The sequence below is a fragment of the Saimiri boliviensis genome, chromosome 1 (assembly GCF_048565385.1).
Source record: "Saimiri boliviensis isolate mSaiBol1 chromosome 1, mSaiBol1.pri, whole genome shotgun sequence".
Classification (NCBI taxonomy): Eukaryota; Metazoa; Chordata; class Mammalia; order Primates; family Cebidae; genus Saimiri; species Saimiri boliviensis.
This window is the reverse complement of record NC_133449.1, coordinates 207,633,202-207,653,685: the sequence shown is the minus strand read 5'-3', so window position 1 is coordinate 207,653,685 and position 20,484 is coordinate 207,633,202. Positions and strand designations below refer to the sequence as shown.

Below are 20,484 nucleotides of genomic sequence, written 5' to 3'. Positions count from 1 at the left end.
CCAGTGTTTATTGTTCCACTCTTTGTGTCTATGGGTCTATGGGTTCTTATCATTTAGCTCCCATTTATAAGTATTTGGTTTTATGTTTCTGCATTAGTTTGCTAAGGATAATGACCTCCAGTTCCATCTGTGTTCCTGCAAAATATGTTAATTCATTTTTTACGGCTGATACTATTTCATGGTGTGTATGTGCCATTTTTTAAATCTAGTCTACCATTGAGGGGCATTTGGGTTGATTCCACATCTTTGCTATTGTGAATAGTACTGTGATGAACATATGTGTGCATGTGTCTTTATGATAGAAAAATTTACATTCCTTTGGGTATATATCCAGTAATAGGATTACTGCATCAAATGCTAGTTCTGTCTTTAGCTCTCTGAAGAATCACCACACTGCTTTCCACAACTGTTAAACTAATTTAGACTCCCACCAAAAGTGTGTAAGCATTCCCTTTTCTCTGCAACCTCGCCAGCACTTATTTTTTGACTTTTTAGTAACAGCCATTCTGAATGCTGTGAGATGGTATCTCACTGTGGTTTTGATTTGCCTTTCTCTAATGACCAGTGATACTGAGCTTTTTTCATACTGTTGACCACATGCATGTCTTTTGAGAAGTATCTGTTTAGGTACTATGCCCATTTTATTACGGGGCTGGTTTTTTAATTAATTTTTTTCTTGCAAGTTTAAGTTCCTCATAGATGCTGGATTTTAGACCTTTGTCAGATGCTTGCCTTGGAAGTGTTTTCTCCCATTCTGTAGACTGTCTGGTTTACTCTGCTGATAGTTTCTTTTGCAGTGCAGAAGCTCTTTATTTTAATTAGATCCCATTTGTAAGTTTTTGCTTTTGTTGCAATGGCTTTTGAAGTCTTTGTCCTGAAATCTTTGCCAGTTCCTATGTGCGAAATGACATTGCCTAGGTTTTCTTCTAGGATTTTTATAGTTTTGGGTTTTGCATTTAAGTCTTTAATCCATATCAAGTTGACTTTGTATATGGCATAAAGAGGGAGTCAATTTTCAACCTTCTGCATATGGCTTGCCAGTTATACCATCACCATTTATTAATAGGGAGTCTTTTCCTCGTGGCTTGTTTTACTCCGGGTTGTTGAAGATCAGATGGTTGTAGGTGTGTGGCCTTATTTCTGGAGTCTCTATTCTGTTCCATTGGTCTATGTGTTCATTTTTGCACTAGTATGATGCTTTTTTGGTTACTGTAACCCTGTAGTACAGTTTGAAGTCTGGTAGTGTGATGTCTCCAGTTTTGTTCTTTTGCTTAGGATTGTCTTGGCTATTTGAGCTCTTTTTTCAATCCATATAAATTTTAAAATAGTTTTATTTAGTTTTGTGAAAAATGGCATTGGTTGTTTAATAGGAATAGCAACATATCTGTAAATAATTTGGGTAGTGTGGCCATTTTAATGATATTGATTCTTCCTATTCCTAAGCATAGAATGTTTTCCCATTTGTTTGTGTCATCTCTTATTTCTCTGAGTAGTGTTTTGTAATTCATTGAAGAGATCTGTAACTTCCCTTGTTAGCTGTATTCCTAGGTATTTAAGTTTTTGGTGGAAACTGTGAATAGAATTGCATTTCTAATTTGGCTCTCAGTTGGCTGTTTTTGGTGTATAGAAATATTATTAATTTTTGTATGTTGATTTTGTACCCAGAAACTTTCCTTATGTTGTTTATCAGCTTAAGAAGTTTTTGGGCCAAGACTCTGGGGTTTTCTAGATATAGAATTATGTTGTTTGTAAATAGAGATAATTTGACTTCCTCTCTTCTTATGTGGATGTCCTTCATTTCTTTCTCTTGCCTGATTGTTCTGGCCAGGACTTGCAATATCATGCTGAATAGGAATGGTAAGAGTGGGCATCATTGTGCTGGTTTTCAGGAAGAGTGCTTCCAGCTTTTCCCTATTCAGTATAATGTGGCTGTGAGTTTGTCATAGATGGTTCTTATTATTTTTATTTCTGTTCTTTCAATACCTACTTTGTTGTGAGTTTTGAACATGAAGGGATGTTGAATTTTATTGAAAGTTTTTTCTTCATCTATTGAGATGATCACGTGGTTTTGACTTTCGTTCTGTTTATGTGATGAATTATTGACTTGTGCTTATTAAACCAACCTTGGAATACAGGGATAAAGCCTACTTGATCATGGTGGATTGGCTTTTGATGTATTGCTGGATTCATTTGCTAGAGTGTATTGAAGATTTTTGCATATATGTTTATCAAGGATATTTCATTCTTACCAAGGTAGAATTTGCAATTGCTAATGTATTTTGTTATGTTTGGATTAATACCTCAGGCTAAGTAGAAAGGTCAGTAGAGAAACTTAAAAAGAAAGCCATCTGATTTTTTTAAGATAGACCTCAATGGCTGAAGGATTTGTTCAGTTGGCTAGATCCAGGACCTTGAGGGGATGGTTAAAGTAAATACTGCATGTAGCCTTATATTGGTGCTTGGAATCCATTGATAATAACCTTAATTAAATATGTTAGGAAACAAATGGAATGGATTTACTCCTCAACTTCTCTTGATTTGATTAATAAGAGTGCCCCAAACCTGGTGTGCTCATGAAAAAAACTGTCATTATGGCCCTTGAAAGCTGATCTGTTCTGGCTTTTTGGACAATTTGCAGTCAGACAAGACTGTGTCTTTTATATATATATATAAAAGTACTCCATAAAAGGTTTAGGTTTATAGTCAATATTTCTGTACATCTTAATCTTTGTTTTCTATTTGCCCCACATGTTTTCTTTTGTTTTTGTTTTTCTGTCTGTCCTTTTTTTTTTTTCTTTCCTTTTTTTAAATTGTACTTTACATTCTGGGGTACATGTGTAGATCATGCAGGACTGTTGCATAGGTACAAATATGGCAAAGTGGTTTGCTGCCTCCATACCCCCGTCACCTATATCTGGCATTTCTCCCCATGTTATCCCTCCCCAACTTCCCCCCCACTGCTGTCCCTCCCTTGGCCTCCCCACAACAGATCCCAGTGTGTGATGCTCACTTCCTTGTGTCCCTGTGTTCTTATTGGTCAACACCTGACTATGAATGAGAACATGTGGTGTTTGAGTTTCTGTTCTTGTGTCAGTTTGCTAAGAATGATGGTTTCCAGACTCATCCATGTCTCTACAAACTCATCATTTTTTGTGGCTGCATAGTATTCCATGGTGTATATGTGCCACATTTTCCCTGTCCAGTCTATCGTTTACAAGCATTTGGATTGGTTCCTGGTCTTTGCTATTGTAAACAGTGCCACAATGAACATACATGTGCATTTGTCTTTATAATAGAACTGTTTATAATCCTTTGGGTATATACCCAGTAATGGGATTGCTGAGTCAAATAGAATTTCTGTTTCTAGGTCCTTGAGGAATTGCCACACTGTCTTCCACAATGGTTGAACTAGTTTACACTCCAACCAACAGTGTAAAAGTGTTCCTATTTCTCCACATCCTCTCCAGCATCTGTTGTATCCAGATTTTTTAATGATTGCCATTCTAACTGGCATAAGAGGGTATCTCAATGTGGGTTTGATTGCATTTCTCTAATAATCAGTGATGATGAGAATTTTTTCTTATGTTCGTTGGTCTCATATATGTCTTCTTTTGAAAAGTGTCTGTTCATAACTTTCACCCACTTTTGGATGGGTTTGCTTGGCTTTTTTTTTTTTTTTTTTTTTTTCCTGGCAAATCTATTTTAGTTCTTTGCAGATTCTGGCTATTAGCCCTTTGCCAGATGGGTAGATTGCAACAAATTTTTTCCCATTCTGTTGGTTGCCAGTTCACTCTAATGATTGTTTCTTTTGCTGTACAGCTCTGGAGTTTAATTAGGTCCCATTTGTTTATTTTGGCTTTTGTTGCCAATGCTTTTGGTGTTTTAGTCATGAAGTCTTTGCCTATGCCTATGTCCTGAATGATTTTGCCTAGATTTTCTTCTGGGGTTTTTATGGTGTTAGGTCTTATGTTTAAATTAAGTCTTTAATCCATCTGGAGTTAATTTTAGTGTAAGGTGCCAGGAAGGGGCCCAGTTTCTGCTTTCTGCACACTGCTAGCCAGTTTTCCCAACACCATTTATTAAACAGGGAATCCTTTCCCCATTGCTTGTTTTTGTCAGGTTGGTCAAAGATCAGATCGTTGTAGATGTGTGGCATTGCCTTCAAGGCCTCTGTTTTGTTCCATTGGTCTATATCTCTCTTGTGGTATCAGCACTGTGCTGTTTTGATTACTGTAGCCTTGTACTATAGTTTGAAATCAGGTAGTGTGATGCCTCCGGTTTTGTTCTTTTTGCTTAGGACTGTCTTGGCTATGTGGGCTCTCTTTTGGTTCCAAGTGAAGCTTAAGGTGGTTTTTTTCTAGTTCTATGAACAAGGTATTGGTAGCTTGATGCAGATAGCATTGAATCTATAAATTACTTTGGGTGGTATGGCCATTTTCACGATATTTATTCTTCCTAACCATGAGCATGGAATGTTTCTCCATCTGTTTGTGTTCTCCCTTATTTCCTTGAGGAGGGGTTTGTAGTTCTCCTTGAGAAGCTTCTTTACATCCTGTGTTAGTTGTATCCTAGGTATTTCATTCTCTTTGTAGCAATTGTGAATGGGAGTTCGCTCATGATTTGGCTCTCTTTAAGTATGTTATTGGTGTATAGAAATGCCTGTGATTTTTGCACATTGATTTTGTATCCAGAGACTTTGCTGAAGTTGCTTATTAGTTTAAGGAGATTTTGGACTGAAAGGATAGGGTCTTCTAAATGCACAGTCATGTCATCTGCAAATAGAGACAACTTGACTTCCTCCTTTCCTAATTGAATACCCTTTATTTTTTATTTTCTTGCCTAATTGCTTTGGCTAGAACTTGCAATACTATACTAAATAGGAGTGGTGAGAGAGGGCATCCTTGTCTAGTGCCAGATTTCAAAGGGAATGCTTCTAGTTTTTGCCCACTCAGTATGATATTGGCTGTAGGTCTGTCATAAATAGCTTTTATTATTTTGAGATATGTTCCTTCGATACCTAGTTGATTGAGAGTTTTTAGCATAAAGGGCTGTTGAATTTTGTCAAAGGGATTCTCTGCATCTATTGATATAATCATGTGGTTTTTGCCTTTGGTTCTGTTTATGTGGTGGATTACGTTTATAGACTTGCATATGTTGAACCAGCCTTGCCTCCCCGGGATGAAGCTTACTTGATCGTGATGGATAAGCTTCTTGATGTGCTGCTGCAATCATTTTTCCAGTATTTTATTGAAGATTTTTGCATTGATGTTCATCATGGATATTGGCTTGAAGTTTTCATTTTGTTTGTTGAGTCTCTGCTGGGCTTTGGTATCAGAATGATGTTGATCTCACAAAACGACTTGGGAAGGATTCCCTCTTTTTGTATTGTTTGAAATAGTTTCAGAAGGAATGGTACCAGCTCCTCTTCGTATGTCTGGTAGAATTCATCTGTGAACCCATCTGGACCTGAGCTTTTTTTGGTTGTTAGGCTATTGATTGCTGCCTCAACTTCAGCCCTTGTTATTGGTCTGTTCAAAGTTTTCAACTTCTCCCTGGTTTAGGCTTCGGAGAGTGCAAGTGTCCAGGAATTTATCCATTTCTTCCAGGTTTACTGGTAGATGTGCATACTGTTGTTTGTAGTAATCTCTGATGGTAGTTTATATTTCTCTGGAATCAGTGGTAATATCTCCTTTTTCATTTTTTATTGCATCTATTTGATTCTTCTCCCTTTTCTTTTTTTATTAATCTGGTTAGCATTCTGTCTATTTTGTTGACCTTTTCAAAAAACCAGCTCGAGGATTTATTGATTTTTTGAAGGGTTATTTGTGTCTCTATCTCCTTCAGTTCTGCTCTGATGTTAGTTATTTCTTGTCTTCTCCTAGCTTTTGAGTTTTTTGATGTTGCTCCTCTAGCTCTTTCAATTTTGAAAATAGGGTGTTGATTTTAGATCTTTCCTTGCTTCTCTGGTGGACATTTATTGCTATAAATTTCCCTCCAAACACTGCTTTGAATGTGTCCCAGAGATTCTGGTACGTTGTGTCTTCATTCTCATTGGTTTCAAAGAACATCTTTATTTCTGCCTTGATTTCATTGTTTAGCCCAGGCATCCCCAAACTTTTTACACAGGGGGCCAGTTCACTGTCCCTCAGACTGTTGGAGGGCTGCCACATACTGTGCTCCTCTCACTGACCACCAATGAAAGAGGTGCCCCTTCCTGAAGTGTGGCGGGAGGCCAGATAAATGGCCTCAGGGGGCTGCATGCGGCCCGCAGACCATAGTTTGGGGATGCCTGGTTTAGCCAGTCAACATTCAGGAGCAGGTTTTTCAGTGTCCATGAAGTTGTGCAGTTTTGAGTTAGTTTCTGAATTCTGAGTTCTAATTTGATTGCCCTGTGGTCAGAGAGACTGCTTGTTATGATTTCCATTCTTTTGCATTTTCTGAGGAGTGATTTACTTCCAATTATGTGCTCAATTTTAGAGTAGGTGCAATGTGGTGCTGAGAAGAAGGTATATTCTGCTGATTTGGGGTGGAGATTTCTGTAGGTGTCTATTAGGCCCACTTGGTCCAGATCTGAGTTCAAGTCTTGGATATCCTTGTTGATTTTCTGTCTCACTGATCTGTCTAATATTGACAGTTGAGTGTTAAAGTCTCCCAGTATTACATGTGGGAATATAAGTCTCTTTGTAGGTCAAAATTGCTTTATGTACCTGGGTGCTCCTGTATTGGGTGTCTACATATTTAGGATCATTAGCTTTTCTTGATGCATTGATCCTATTACCATTATGTAATGTCCTTCTTTGTCTCTTTTGATCTTTGTTGGTTTAAAGTCCATTTTATCAGAGACTAGGATTGCAAATTTTGCTTTTTTTTTTTCCTTTCCATTTGCTTGATAAATCTTCCTCCATCCCTTTATTTTGAGCCTATGTGTATCCTTGCACATGAGATGGGTTTCCTGAATACAGCACACTGATGAGTCTTGACTTTTTATCTAATTTGCCAGTCTGTGTCTTTTGATTGGAGTATTTAGCCCATTTACATTTAAGGTTAATATTATGTGTGAATTTGATCCTGCCATTTTGATGCTAGCTGATGTTTTGCCCATTAGTTGATGCATTTTCTTCATTGTGTTGATGGTCTTTACCATTTGGTCCATTTTTGGCATGGCTGGTACTGGTTGTTCCTTTCTTTGTTTAGTGATTCTTTCAGAATCTCTTGTAAGGCAGGCCTGGTGGTTATGAAATCTCTCAGCAATTGCTTGTCTGTAAAGGATTCTATTTCTCCTTCACTTATGAAGCTTAGTTTGGCTGGATATGAAATTCTAGGTTGAAAGTTCTTTTCTTTAAGGATGTTGAATATTGGCCCCCACTCTCTTTTGGCTTGTAGGGTTTCTGCTGAGAGATTCGCTGTGAGTCTGATGGGCTTCCTTTGTGGGTAACCTGATCTTTCTCTCTGGCTGCCCTTAGCATTTTTTCCTTCATTTCAACCCTGATGAATCTGACGATTATGTGCCCTGGGGTTGCTCTCCTTGAGGAATATCTGTGTGGTGTTTTCTCTGTATTTCTCGGACTTGAATGGCAGGCTGCCTTGTTAGGTTGTGGAAGTTATCCTGGATAATATCCTGAAGAGTGTTTTCCAGCTTGGATTTATTCTCTCCATCACATTCAGGTATACCTATCAAACATAGATTAGGTCTTTTCACATAATTTCACATTTCTTGGAGTCTTTGTTCATTTCTTTTCACTCTTTTTTCTTTGTTCTTGGCTTCTCATTTTGTTTTGAGTTGATCTTCAATCTCTGATATCCTTTCTTCTGCTTGGTCGATTCGGCTATTGAAACTTGTGTATACTTCATGAAGTTCTCGTGCTGTGTTTTTCAACTCCATCAAGTCATTTATATTCTTCTCTAAGCTGTTTATTCTAGTTAGCATCTCATCTAACCTTTTTTCTCAGTTCTTAGTTTCTTTTTATTGGGTTAGCATGTGTTCTTTTAGCTCTGAGAAATTTGTTATTACCCACCTTCTGAAGCCTGCTTCTGTCGATTCATCAGATTCATTCTCCACGCATCTTTGATCCCTAGCTGGTGAGGAGTTGTGATCCTTTGGAGGAGGAGAGGTGTTCTGGTTTTTGGTGTTTTCATTCCTTTTGCACTGGTTTCTTCCCATCTTCATGGCTTCATCTACCTGTGGTCTTTGTAGTTGGTTACTTTTGGATGGGGTCTCTGAATGACTGTACTTTTTGTTGATGTTGAAGCTATTTCTTTCTGTTTATTAGTTTTCCTTCTAACAATCAGGAAATTGAAGGGAAATTCCTTCAATTTCCCTCTTCTGCAGGACTGCTGGAGGTCCACTCCAGAACCTGCTTGCCTGGGGATCACCCACAGAGGCTGCAGAATAGTAAGAGTTGCTACCAGTTTCTTCATCTGTTATCTTCATCCCAGAAGCATACCCACCAGATGTCAGCCTGAGTTCTCCTTTATGAGGTGGCTCTTTGGGTATATGGTTGTCAGGGAGCTGCTTGAGGAGATAGTCTGTCCCTTATAGGAGCTCAAGTGCTGTGCTGGGAGCTCCACTGTTCCATGCAGAGTTGCTTGACAGGTACCTTTAAGTCTGTTGCAGTGGAATTCATAACTGCCTCTTTTCCCAGGTGCTCTGACCTAGGAAAGTTGGCTTTATTTATAAGTTCCTGATATGCAGTTGCCTTTTTTCAGAGATGCCCTGCCCTGCACAGAGTAGTCTAGTCACAGTCTGCCAGCAGAGGCATTGCTGAGCTGCCACAGCCTCTGCCCAGCTTCTGTGTGAACTGCCTCAGTAGTGGTGAACTGCCTCATTAGTGGAAGATGGCCTTCCCTCATTGAGCTGGACCATTCCAGGTCCAGCTGCACTTGCTGTGAAACTCTCAATCCAGAGAGTTTCAGATTGCTTGTTTTTGTGAGGGTGGTACCCACTGAGTCAGATCACCTGGATCCCTCTCTCAGCTCCCTCCCTTTCAGTTGAATGGGCAGATCTGTATCCCATGCGTTCCAGACACCAGTTGAAATGGCTGCCCAGATTTGTGTGAGTTGCTGTGCAACAACCCACAGCACCAGTCATGCTGAAAACGTGTGCTTTTCGGCCCAGGAATCTCCTGGTCTGTGGGCAGTGAAAATTTGTTTGGAAATGCGTTGAGCACTCTCACCCCCTGCATTGTTCTTGCTGGGAACTGCACTCTGGAACTGTTCCTATTCAGCCATCTTGAATCCTCTACTCTGTCCTTTCCTTTTTAATTAAATTTTTTTCATATTAATATACTCTCTCACTACTATTTGATTGGTTACCCTAAAAGTTGCCACATGCATCCTTGACCTTTTATACCCTAAAATAAATTATTATATTTACAACTTTCTTACTAAAACTTTAAAACATTTAATTCAATTTGCAACCTCTTTTGGAAAGCTAATGTTCAATAACTCATAAAATAGAAAATGTGCACAATAGCAATTTTCCTTCAGTGTCTAAACTTAGATCAACTCTTACAAATGTACATAAAGAGATATGAACAAGCCTATTCATTACTGCATTCAATGAGTGAAAAAGTGGGAGTCAACGACATATCCATTAATTGGATGATAAACAATGGTATATTCATAAAATAGAATCATAAAATAAAATAGCAAACTAAAATGAATTAAATAGATATAGATAAACACAAATCTAAAGAACACAATTTTTGATGAAAAAGTAAGTGGTAGAAGAGTACGTATAAAATGATACATAAATTTTAGAAATAGATGTGTATAGACAAGCACATAAGCAGTAAAGATACATAAACATGCATGGGAATGATTCACTCTGACTTCAGAAGAGTGATTACCTGTGAAAAAGAATGAAGGGAAATGGGATAAAGGAGGAGTACAGAAGTTTTTACAAGCATTTATATGTTAAAAATATTGACACAATGATGGCAAAGTGCTCATATTTGTAAAATTTTCAAAAATCATATCTCGGTATATAATTCTTTATATTATTTCAAGTATATCATAAGTACATACAATAAGACTGTGCAAAATTTTTGATATGGTACAATATAAAAGTAAATCTACCTGCAAGTGCAGTTGCCATATTGGGTGTTAATATAAACTGATTTTCTAAATATTTAGGCAAAAATTCAGAAGCTCCAATCAAAACCAAAGATTCTGCAGCTTTTGATAGAGCTAGGCATATGAGCACTGGATTCTTCATCAGAATCTGAAATAAAAATTTTATATATCAATTATTTTATTAGATAAAGAGGAATAGATAGAATCAAATGCTAATGATCTGTCTATAAAAATTACCATTCCCAGTCTAAACTGAAAAGATGATTGATAGATTGATAGATAGATAGATATGTAGATATATAGATAGATGATATGTAGAGATCCAAACAGTAATATATGATGCAACAATATACAAACTCTATAAAAGACAAATAGGTTTTGACAATTTCCATTTTGATTTGCTCTTCATACCACTTATAATTTTTATTTATGAGCTTGGAAGTTTGTTGGACAGATTAGAGAAAAATTGATGTCATTAACCAGATATCTAGAATTTCTCTTTACTTTGGCTTGCCTACTTATTTTTTTAAGCAAGTGTTTCTTATTCAACTAAATCACAAAACAAATAAAATTTAAGCAATATTCAAGAAAAAAGAGGACTGCAGAAAATATTTATATTTTACTCCTCAAAGCCCATCCATATAAAGAATGAAATTATTTAAATTTTGCATTTTAGCAAACTTGTCAAACTTATTTAGAAGGCTTATTAAGATGTGATGGTTTATCATTATCTATTATACTATACAGAGTAATTAACAACATAGTAAAATATTAACTTTCAAATTAGTTACTTTATTTCCTTGGTTATCCATTTCTCATTGAAAATATATTTAGTGCTATTTTATGTTTGTATATTTTTAATTACTTTAAATTTTTTTCTGGCTCTAAACTTCCCCTGTTAGGTGTAATCATATTCTGCAAATTTCAACTAGTTCAGCTTCTGCGTGCTATCTAATTTTATGAAGTGTGATTCTGCCATATTTATTCATTCCCATAGGATTTAATACTTGTCTTGCCTTCAAATGCCTACTATCACAAACTAGGCTACATTAAATATCCCTGTGTATGTACCTTAAGGTCCAATGATAGAGTGTCTCTAAGAAGTATACATCCTAGAAAGGAATTCCTAGGGGATAGGGATTTAGCATACTTTATTCCACTATTTCTCTAGATTGTTCTTCAAAATGCATCAGGTTACTCTACAATGAGTACACCAGCACAATGATGGTAGTGTTCCATTTTCTTCATTTAGCTTGTACTTTCTAAAATTTATCAAAGAAATATTTCTGGTTTAGCACGCCCATGCAGAACTATGTCATTTTCCCATAAAAAGTCATTAAACTTGGAAAGGCCTTCTAACTGTCTCAATGAAACGAATAATGCTATGACTTTTGAGGATAGATCGTAAAATGAAAATATGGCTTCTGCTGGGATTTTTCACACTCTGAGAATGCTTGCCTTGGGACTCAGTTACCATGTTGTAAAAAAGCCCAGGACAGATGCAAAGGATATGTGTGGGTATTCTAGCAAACAGACAGTATAAAAAACTAACATTTGAGCAAACAAGCCTTCAGATGGTTCCATTCTCCAGACTTTGATCACTCTAGCTCAAGGATCCCCTAGACTCTATAGAAACAACAGGAGCCCAGTACATGGCCTGTTAGGAACCAAGCCATACAGCTGGAGGTGAGTAGCAGGTAAGGGAGCCAAAGTGTGCTTTGCCTCCTGTTAGATCAGCAGCAGCATTAAATTCTCATAGGAGCACAAACCCTATTGTGAGTTGCACAAGTGAGGGATCTAGGTTGTGCAATCCCTATGAGAATTTAACACCTGTTGATCTGTCACTGTCTCCCATCATCCCCAGATGGGATAGTCTAGTTGCAGGAAAACAAGCTCAGGGCTCCCACTGATTCTACATTATGGTGAGTATGTAGTAATAATAGAAATAAAGTGCACAATAAATGCCATGAGTTTGAATCATCTTAAAACCAGTGCCCCCACCTGGGAAAATATTTCTTCCATGAAACTGACCCCTAGTGCCAAAAACGTTGATTACCACTGCTCTAGTTGACCCCAAGTATAGTTGAGAGAGACAAGCCCTGTCCAAACTGCATTTTCATGAGCAAAATATATTTTATATTGTTTTAAGTCGTAAGTTATGGGATAGTTTATTATGTAGCAGTAGATAACTACAATACCTCACATAATCACACAGACTTGATATTATTAGCTGGCTTTCAAAATGTTGCCATGGTGACCAGTATAAAGTAGTACCACAATGGTTTATTTCCTATTTCTCTAATTTCCAGTCTAACTGAGGCTTTCTTTCCATCATTCTTCGCTATTTGGGATTCTTGTTGAGTGCATGAACTTGCTCATTCTATCACTATTAGGCTTCCTGAAATCTGGGGGTAGATTTTCTAAAAATTCATTGTTTATTCTAAATAGTAATCACTTGAATTTAGATATCTGTCACCCATCTATTTTTTTTTTTTAAATTGCATTTTAGGTTTTGGGGTACATGTGATGAACATGCAAGATTGTTGCATAGGTACACACATGGCAGTGTGCTTTGCTGCCTTCCGTCCCCTCACCTGTATCTGTCATTTCTCCCCATGCTATCTCTTCCCACCTCCCCACCCCCCACCCCTCCCCCATTTCCCCCCAACGGACCCCAGTGTGTAGTGCTCCCCTCCCTGTGTCCATGTGTTCTCATTGTTCAACACCCGCCTATGAGCGAGAATATACGGTGTTTGATTTTCTGCTCTTGTGTCAGTTTGCTGAGAATGATGGTTTCCAGGTTCATCCATGTCCCTACAAAGGACGTGAATTCATTGTTTTTGATGGCTGCATAATATTCCATGGTGTCACCCATCTATTAATGGGGTGTACAGTTTCTTTCACAGAACACAAATCCTTGACTTGATATATCTAATCCATAAAGCTTGAATTCGCATTTAATACTATTGCAATCTTGTTTAACATTTTCCCACCTCTATGTCACAAAGCTATTTATTTCATTTTTAACATTAACTGTGTTGTTTTATCTAACCACATTTTATTAACCTGGAAATCAACTTTGTACATAATATGAGGTAGAAACCCATCATTATTTTTCACAAATAGCCAAATTGGCTATCACATCTACTGAACTTTACAGTGCTTCTTTTATCACATAGCAAGTTCACATGTACAATATTTAGTCTGTTGCTGAATTCTCAGTTATGTTACATTGATCTGTTAATCTATATCATGCAAGTGCTACACTGTTTTTACTACTGTGGTTTCTGTAGTGAGTCTTAATATAAAATAGGTCCAGTGCTCTTTGTTTTAGTTATCCATGCCCTTATTCTGCCATACAAATTTTATAATCTGTTTGTCATTGACTAAAAAAATAAAATATTTGCCACAGTATTGATTACACTTGCATTGGATTCATAGATTATTTAAGAAAACTCACCTAGGTGAAGATTGTCATTTCAAACATTAACATGGCATATCTTTCAAGCTATCCCAGTCATCTTTAATAATGTGGCATAAAATTTTAATTTTTTCATGAAGTTTTATAGCATCTGTTAAATAAATTTCTGAATTGCAGTTTTGTGATTACTTTATCCTTTCTTTTTACTTTATTATCTAATTTTAAATATAGATGATTATGTTTATTCTACAGTTTTTTATTTTACTTTTATTTTCTATTTAATGCAGTACATTCAAATATTGATTAGAGAATTACAGCTTTATTCATAGGTTTTTCTAGTTTACAAATGTTACATATTCATTTATTTTAAAGTAACTATTGAGAACTGAATATTAAGCACACTTAACCCTAATAAGAGTTTATATTCTATGATTTTATATGAAAATGTCGGTCTGCATGATTTTGGAGCATCAATAAGCAAATCACAGTTTCTCTGTATCTCATTTTTAGGAAGTATTACATTACAGTAGGCAGATTTCTGAATTTAGAGTCAAATACAACACGCATTCTTATGCTCTTATCTTCAAGCCACCGGTATGGGGTGTGTGTGTGTGTGTGTGTGTGTGTGTGTGTGTGTGTGTGTGTAACATGTTTTTGTTTTTTGGAAAAAATATTCACTCTCTTTAAATTACTGGTTTGCTATCTGTAAAATAGAAACAATAATGTCTATTTTTCCAAGTGCTTATGAGATTTGAATATATGTAATTGTTTAATACTATTGACACATAGCAAATGTCCAGTAAAAATACACATTAATTTCTTAATTTATAAAATTAAAGGTTGCACTTGATTACGAGAATTGTTGTCTGCAAATTTTAACGTGCCTTGAATTATCTGCATGGTATAAAACACAGATCGCAGCTCCCACTCAGATTTCTGAATCTGCAGTCTGGAGTGGTGCCTGAGAATTTGCATTTCTAATAAATTCACACATGATGCAGATGTTGCTGGTCTGGAAATCACACAGAATCACTGCACTAGATAATTTTCACGTTCAAGCTCTTTCAGATTAAAAGGAACATACACTCTTAATTCCACTGATGCAATTTATCATAAGGTTACATATGAAAGTAAGAAAACTAATACACTTTGTCAATAGCTAAACAATTCAGCATGCATAAAGTGCCTCATTCACATTAAGTCTTAATTGCTTCAAAGACCCAGATATTTAACTTACTTCTGTCTCATTTGTATATTCATCTAGGTCTATTTTAGCTAATGACTATTTTTTTCACACTTACTTCTCCTTCTCAATGGCCTTTGTACTTTTATTTTTGCTATATCAATTTATCAAAGTTGTGGTGTTTGAGTTTCTCACTCTTGCTATTATTTATGCTTTCCTCCCAAAAAGGAATTGACTAGATTAGTCACTCTTCAACAAAGTGTCCTTACTGGATATTTTTCTCAAATTAGGACATTTCCCAGGTTTAGGGGAAATATAAAAATTGCTTCCTTGAGCTAAAGTGCTGATGCCAAAAACTATAATAGTTTTGGCTAAAACATTTGGACTACATTATACAGAGCATGGTAACCAATACACAAGGAAATATTTCTGGCCACTGTATTTTGAAAGGTACTGTGAGAATAGTAAATATTAAGAATACCACAGATTTCCTTCCAATAAAATGTCCAGATTTTCCTGCATTTTAAAGGTCTATATCTTTTCTTAGCTTTAAATATGGGAGACAAAAGTGAAAGCCAGATAGATATACAAATAAATATACAAAGAGTTTTATGCAGTAAACTCAGGCTCAATTCTGACAGATGCTGATATACAAAGGGAGAAGTCAAAATAGTGTTATTCAGTGGCAGATAGTTCTTTTCTACCTTCCATATCTCACAGTATTATGGCTATTAAGTAGCCCTTGTTAATCACAGAATTTGTCTAAAACCAAGGTTTTTTCCACACAGGAAGGGATTCATTCTCTTCTAGGATTGCTTTCCAATTAGGCTAGGTACTCCTGCATGTTCTTACTTAGTAAGAGTCTGAAATAAGAGTAGGATCAGCAAATACATAAAATGTAAGGTATAAAGACTGCAGAAAAGTATTTTTAAGTTCAGGATAGTCCTCTAATAGAAGTCGGAAACAAAAGATGAGGAGGAAATAAAGGCAGAGGAATGTTGCAGAGAGGAAAGAGTTTGTAGAGTCTCAACCAGGGTTCATTGAAGGTGGGACATACAGTGTCCCATCTTTTTCTAGAATTTTATCTTTCAAGCACTGATTTACTCCCTATCCTAGTCAAGTTTGCAAGGCAGAAGACACTGATCCTGCCAGTAAAAGACATTTCCCTAGAGACAAAAAGGAGGAAAACATAAGTTAAAGAGACCAATAAACCGCTTTGCACTCTTTAAGTGTTTTACTTTTTAATTTAACTTATGTGCCCTGATCTTGATTCTTTATGTTAAATAGTCATAATTTGCCATAGAAAGTAAGTAATGGCTCCCTTCATCAAATCTGTCCATCAGAATAAAATATCTCCTCTAGGAAATGCTGCTAATTGCAAATTAAAATAATTTGTTTTTGCTAACTCTGTTGGCATTTCACCTCCTCTACTTTCAGAATAATCAGTTTATTTAGAGTCATGCCTAGTAGATGATTCAGGCTAAAAGTACTATAAAATGTTCTGACTTAAACACAAGTGATAACTATCATTTTGTTTTCTTTGATTTTATTTTCCAACTTTTACTTAAAGTTTGTTACATGGGTAAATTGTGTGTTATGGGGGAGTGGTTTCAGAAAATTTTGTCATCCAGATAATCAGAATAATACTCAATAGGTAGTTTTTCAATGCTCACCCACCTCTCACCCCCACCTTCAAATATACCCCAGTGGTTATTGTTCACTTCTTTGTGTCCATGTGAACTCAATGTTTAGCTCCCAGTTATAAGTGACAATATAAGGTATTTGATTTTCTGTTTCTGCATCAATTTGCTTAAGATAATGGCCTCCAGCTCCCTCCATGTTACTGCAAAGACTAAAATCTCATTTTTGTATAGCAGCATAGTATTCCATGACGCATATATACTGCATTTTCCTTACCCATTTCACCATTAATGAACATCTACATGGATTCCATGTTTTTGCTATTGTGAATAGCGCTGTTATGAACATATGCATGCATGTGTCTTTATGATAGAACAATTTATATTCCTTTGGGTTCATATCCAGATATGGGATTTTTAGATCAAATAGTAGTTCTGTTTTAACTTCTTTGAGGAATTGCCACACTGCTTTCCACAATAAACTAATTTATATTCCCAGCGATGCTTTAAGAGTTCCTTTTCTCTGCAACCACACCAGCATCTGCTATTTTTTTCACTTTTTAAAATAGCCATTATTGCTAGTGTGCAGTGGTATCTCATTGTGGTTCTGATTTGATTTTCTCTGACAATGTAATATCAAGCATTTTTCATATGCTTGTGAGCCACATGTATATTTTGAAAATTGTCTGTTTATGTCCTTTGCCCATTTTATAGTGGGGTTGTTTTGCTCGCCGATTTGAGTTCTTTACAGATTGTGGATATTAGATCTTTGTCATATGTATAGTTTGCAAACATTTTATCCCATTCTGTAGGTTTTCTGTATACTCTGTTGATAGTTTCTTTGGCTGTGCAGAATGCTTTAGTTTAATTAAGTCCCACTTGTCAATTTCTGGTTTTGTCGTGATTGCTTTCAGAGTCTCCAGCATGTCTTTGCCTGGGCCAACATCCAGAATGCTATTTCCTGATTTTCTTCTATGGTTTTTATACTTTAGATTTTACATTTAAATCTTTAATCCATCTTGAGTTGTATATGGTGAAAGATAGGGGTCTAGTCTCAATTCTACCTATGGCTACCCAGTTACCTCAGCATCATTTATTGAATAGGGAGTCATTTGTCTATTGCTTGTTTTGTCAGCTTTTTTGGAAGATCAGGTTGTTGTAGGTGTGCACCTTTATTTCTGTGTTCTATATTCTGTTCCATTGGTCTATGTGTTTGTTTATGTACCGGTACCATGCTGTTTTAGGAGCCTTGTAGTATAGTCTGAAGTTGGGTAGTGTCATACCTCCAGCTTTGCTCTTTTTGCTTAGTATTGCTTTGGCTCTTCAGGGTTTTTGTTGTTGATGATGTTCCAAATGAATTCTAGAATAGTTTTTGTTTTTGTTTTTGTTTTTGTTTTTTGTACTAGTCCTGTGAAAAATCTCATTGGTAGTTCATTAGGAATAGTATTAAATCTGTAAATAGCTTTGGGCCGAATGGCCATTTTTAACTATATTGAATCTTCCTATTCATGATTATGGAATATTTTGCGATTTGTTCATGTTGTCTTTGATTTCTTTCAGCAGTGTTTTGTAGTTCTCCTTGTACAGATCTTTCAACATCCTTGTTAGTTGTATTCCTGGGTATTTTAGTCTTTTTGTGGCTATTGTGAATGGGATTGCATTCTTGATTTGGCTCTCAGCTTCGACATTATTGGTATAGAGAAATGCTACTGATTTCTGTACATTGATTTTGTATCCTGAAACTTTGCTGAAGTTGTTTATAAAATCCAGCGGACACTGGGAAGATACTATGGGGCTTTCTAGGTATAAGATTATATTGTCTATAAAGAAAAATAGTTTGCAAGCACCACATATTCTCACTCATAAGTGGGTGTTGAGCAATGAGAACACACAAACACAGTGAGGGGAACATCACACACTGTCTATAAAGAAAAATAGTTTGCAAGCACCACATATTCTCACTCATAAGTGGGTGTTGAGCAATGAGAACACATGAACACAGTGAGGGGAACATCACACATTGGGGCCTGAGAGGTGGGGAGCTGGGGGAGGAATAGCAGGGGGTGGAGAAATTGGGGAGGGATAGCATTAGGAGAAACACCCAATGTAGATGATGGGGTGATGGATACAGCAAAGCACCACCATGGCATGCATATACCTACGTAACAAACCTGCACTATCTGCACATGTACTCCAGAACTTAAAGTATAATTTTAAGAAAAGAGAAACAGTTTGACTTTCTCTCTTCCTATTTATGTGCCTTTTATTTCTTTCTCTTGTCTGATTGCTCTGGTCAGGACTTTCAATACTATGTTGAATAGGAATGGTGAGAGAGGGCATCCTTGTCTTGTTCCAGTTTTCCAGGGGAAATATTTTCAGATTTTGTTCATTCAGTATGATATTGGTTATGGGTTTGTCATAGATGACTCTTACTATTTTGAGGTATGGAACTTCAATGCCTAGTTTGCTGAAAGTTTTGTTTGTTTTCTTTTCTTTTTTTTTTTTTTTTTTTTTTTTTTTTGAGACACAGTCTCACTCTATTCCCTGGGCTAGAGTACAGTGGCATGATCTAGGCTCACTGCAACCTCCACCTCTTGGGTTCAAGCTATTCTCCTGCCTCAGCCTCCCAAGTAGCTGGGATTACAGGCACCCACCACTATACCCAGCTAATTTTTTGTATTTTTAGTAGAGATGGGGTTTCATCATGTTGGCCAGGCTGGTCTCGAACTCCTGACCTCATGATTCGCCCACATCAGCCTCCCAAAGTACTTGCTTCATTATCCATCTTGACAGTCGGTGCCTTTTAAGTGGGAGCTGTAATCCATTTCTGTTGAAGGTTAATGTTCACATGCGTGGATTTGAGCCTATCATTGTGTAGTTAGCTGTTTGTTCTGTAGACCAGATTGTGTATTTGCTTTACAGTATCAATAGTCTATGTACTTGAGGGTGTTTTTGTGATGGTCAGTAATGGTGTTTCATTTCCATGTTTAGCACCCCCTTAGGAACTTCTTATGAGGCAGGCCTAGTGGTAAGAATTTCCTTAGCATTTGCTTATCTAAACGGGATTTTATTTCTCTTTGGCTTACAAAGCTTAGTTTGGTTGGATATGAATTCTTGGTTCTAATTTCTTTTCTTTAAAAATGCTGAATATAGGCCCTCAGTCTCTTCTGGCTGTAGAGTTTCTGCTGACAGGTCTACTGTTAGCCTGATGGGGTTCTCTTTCTAGGTGACCTTTCCCATCACTCTAGCTGCCTTAAGTATTTTTTATTTTGCATTGACCTTGGAGGAGCTGATGACTATGTCTCTTGGGGATAGTCATCTTGTATAATATCTCACAAGAGTACTCTGAATTTCATAATTTGCATATTGACCTCTCTAGTGAGACTGGGAAAAATTTTGTGGACAATATCCTCAAATGTGTTTTCCAAGTTCCTTACTCTCTCCCTGTCTTTCAGGGATGTCAATGAGTCAGATTTGGTCTATTAACACAATCTCATGTTTTTTGGAGGTTTTATTTATTTTGTAAAATTCTTTTTTATTTTTGTCTGAGTTAATTCAAACTACTGACCATCAAGATCTGAGATTCTTTCCTTGACGGTTAATACTCCTAATTATGTTATGAAATTCTCGTAGTGAATTTTTCAGCTATATCAGCTCGATTTGATTCTTTCTTAAAATGGCTACATCATCTTTCATTTCTTCCATAAATTTACTGGATCCCTTATACTTTTTGGGATAGGTTTCAGCTTCTGAATATCTAAGATCTTCATTTCCATCCAGATTCTGAATTCTGTCATTTCAGCCTTTTCATTCTGGTAAATAAGCATTTCTGGGGAGCTACTGAGGTTGTTTGGAAGTAAAAAGACATTCTGGCTTTTACAGTTGCCAGACATTTTGTGCTGGTTCTTACTATGTGTGTTGGCTGATGTTCCTTTAACCATGGTATAATTTGACTAGAATCAGTTGATTTAATTTCTGGATGTTTTCAGAGACCCGAGGCTTTGTGCAGCATCTTTATTTGTGACAGAATTTCCGTGCTTGGTTTCATAGTGGGGTACATTAGCCAAGTATTTTTGGTGTTGAAGTTCGGGCTGCAATCCAGTAAATGGCACTCAAGCATCATGGCCAGTAGGTGGGCTCTTGCTCAGCCATGCAGCTCCTCTGTA

The 20,484-nt window shown here is 36.6% G+C and overlaps 1 protein-coding gene across 2 annotated transcripts in view; it reads right to left on the bottom strand.

Annotated features, from left to right (window-relative positions):
* Window positions 1-20,484, bottom strand: part of SLCO6A1 (solute carrier organic anion transporter family member 6A1) — a 92,177-nt gene that overhangs the window by 42,992 nt on the left and 28,701 nt on the right. For both annotated transcript variants that reach the window (XM_003920939.3, XM_010340122.2), the window contains exon 7: window positions 10,078-10,222. In XM_003920939.3, coding sequence (XP_003920988.2) covers window positions 10,078-10,222 — 145 coding nt within the window. The remainder of the gene's footprint in view (window positions 1-10,077; window positions 10,223-20,484) is intronic.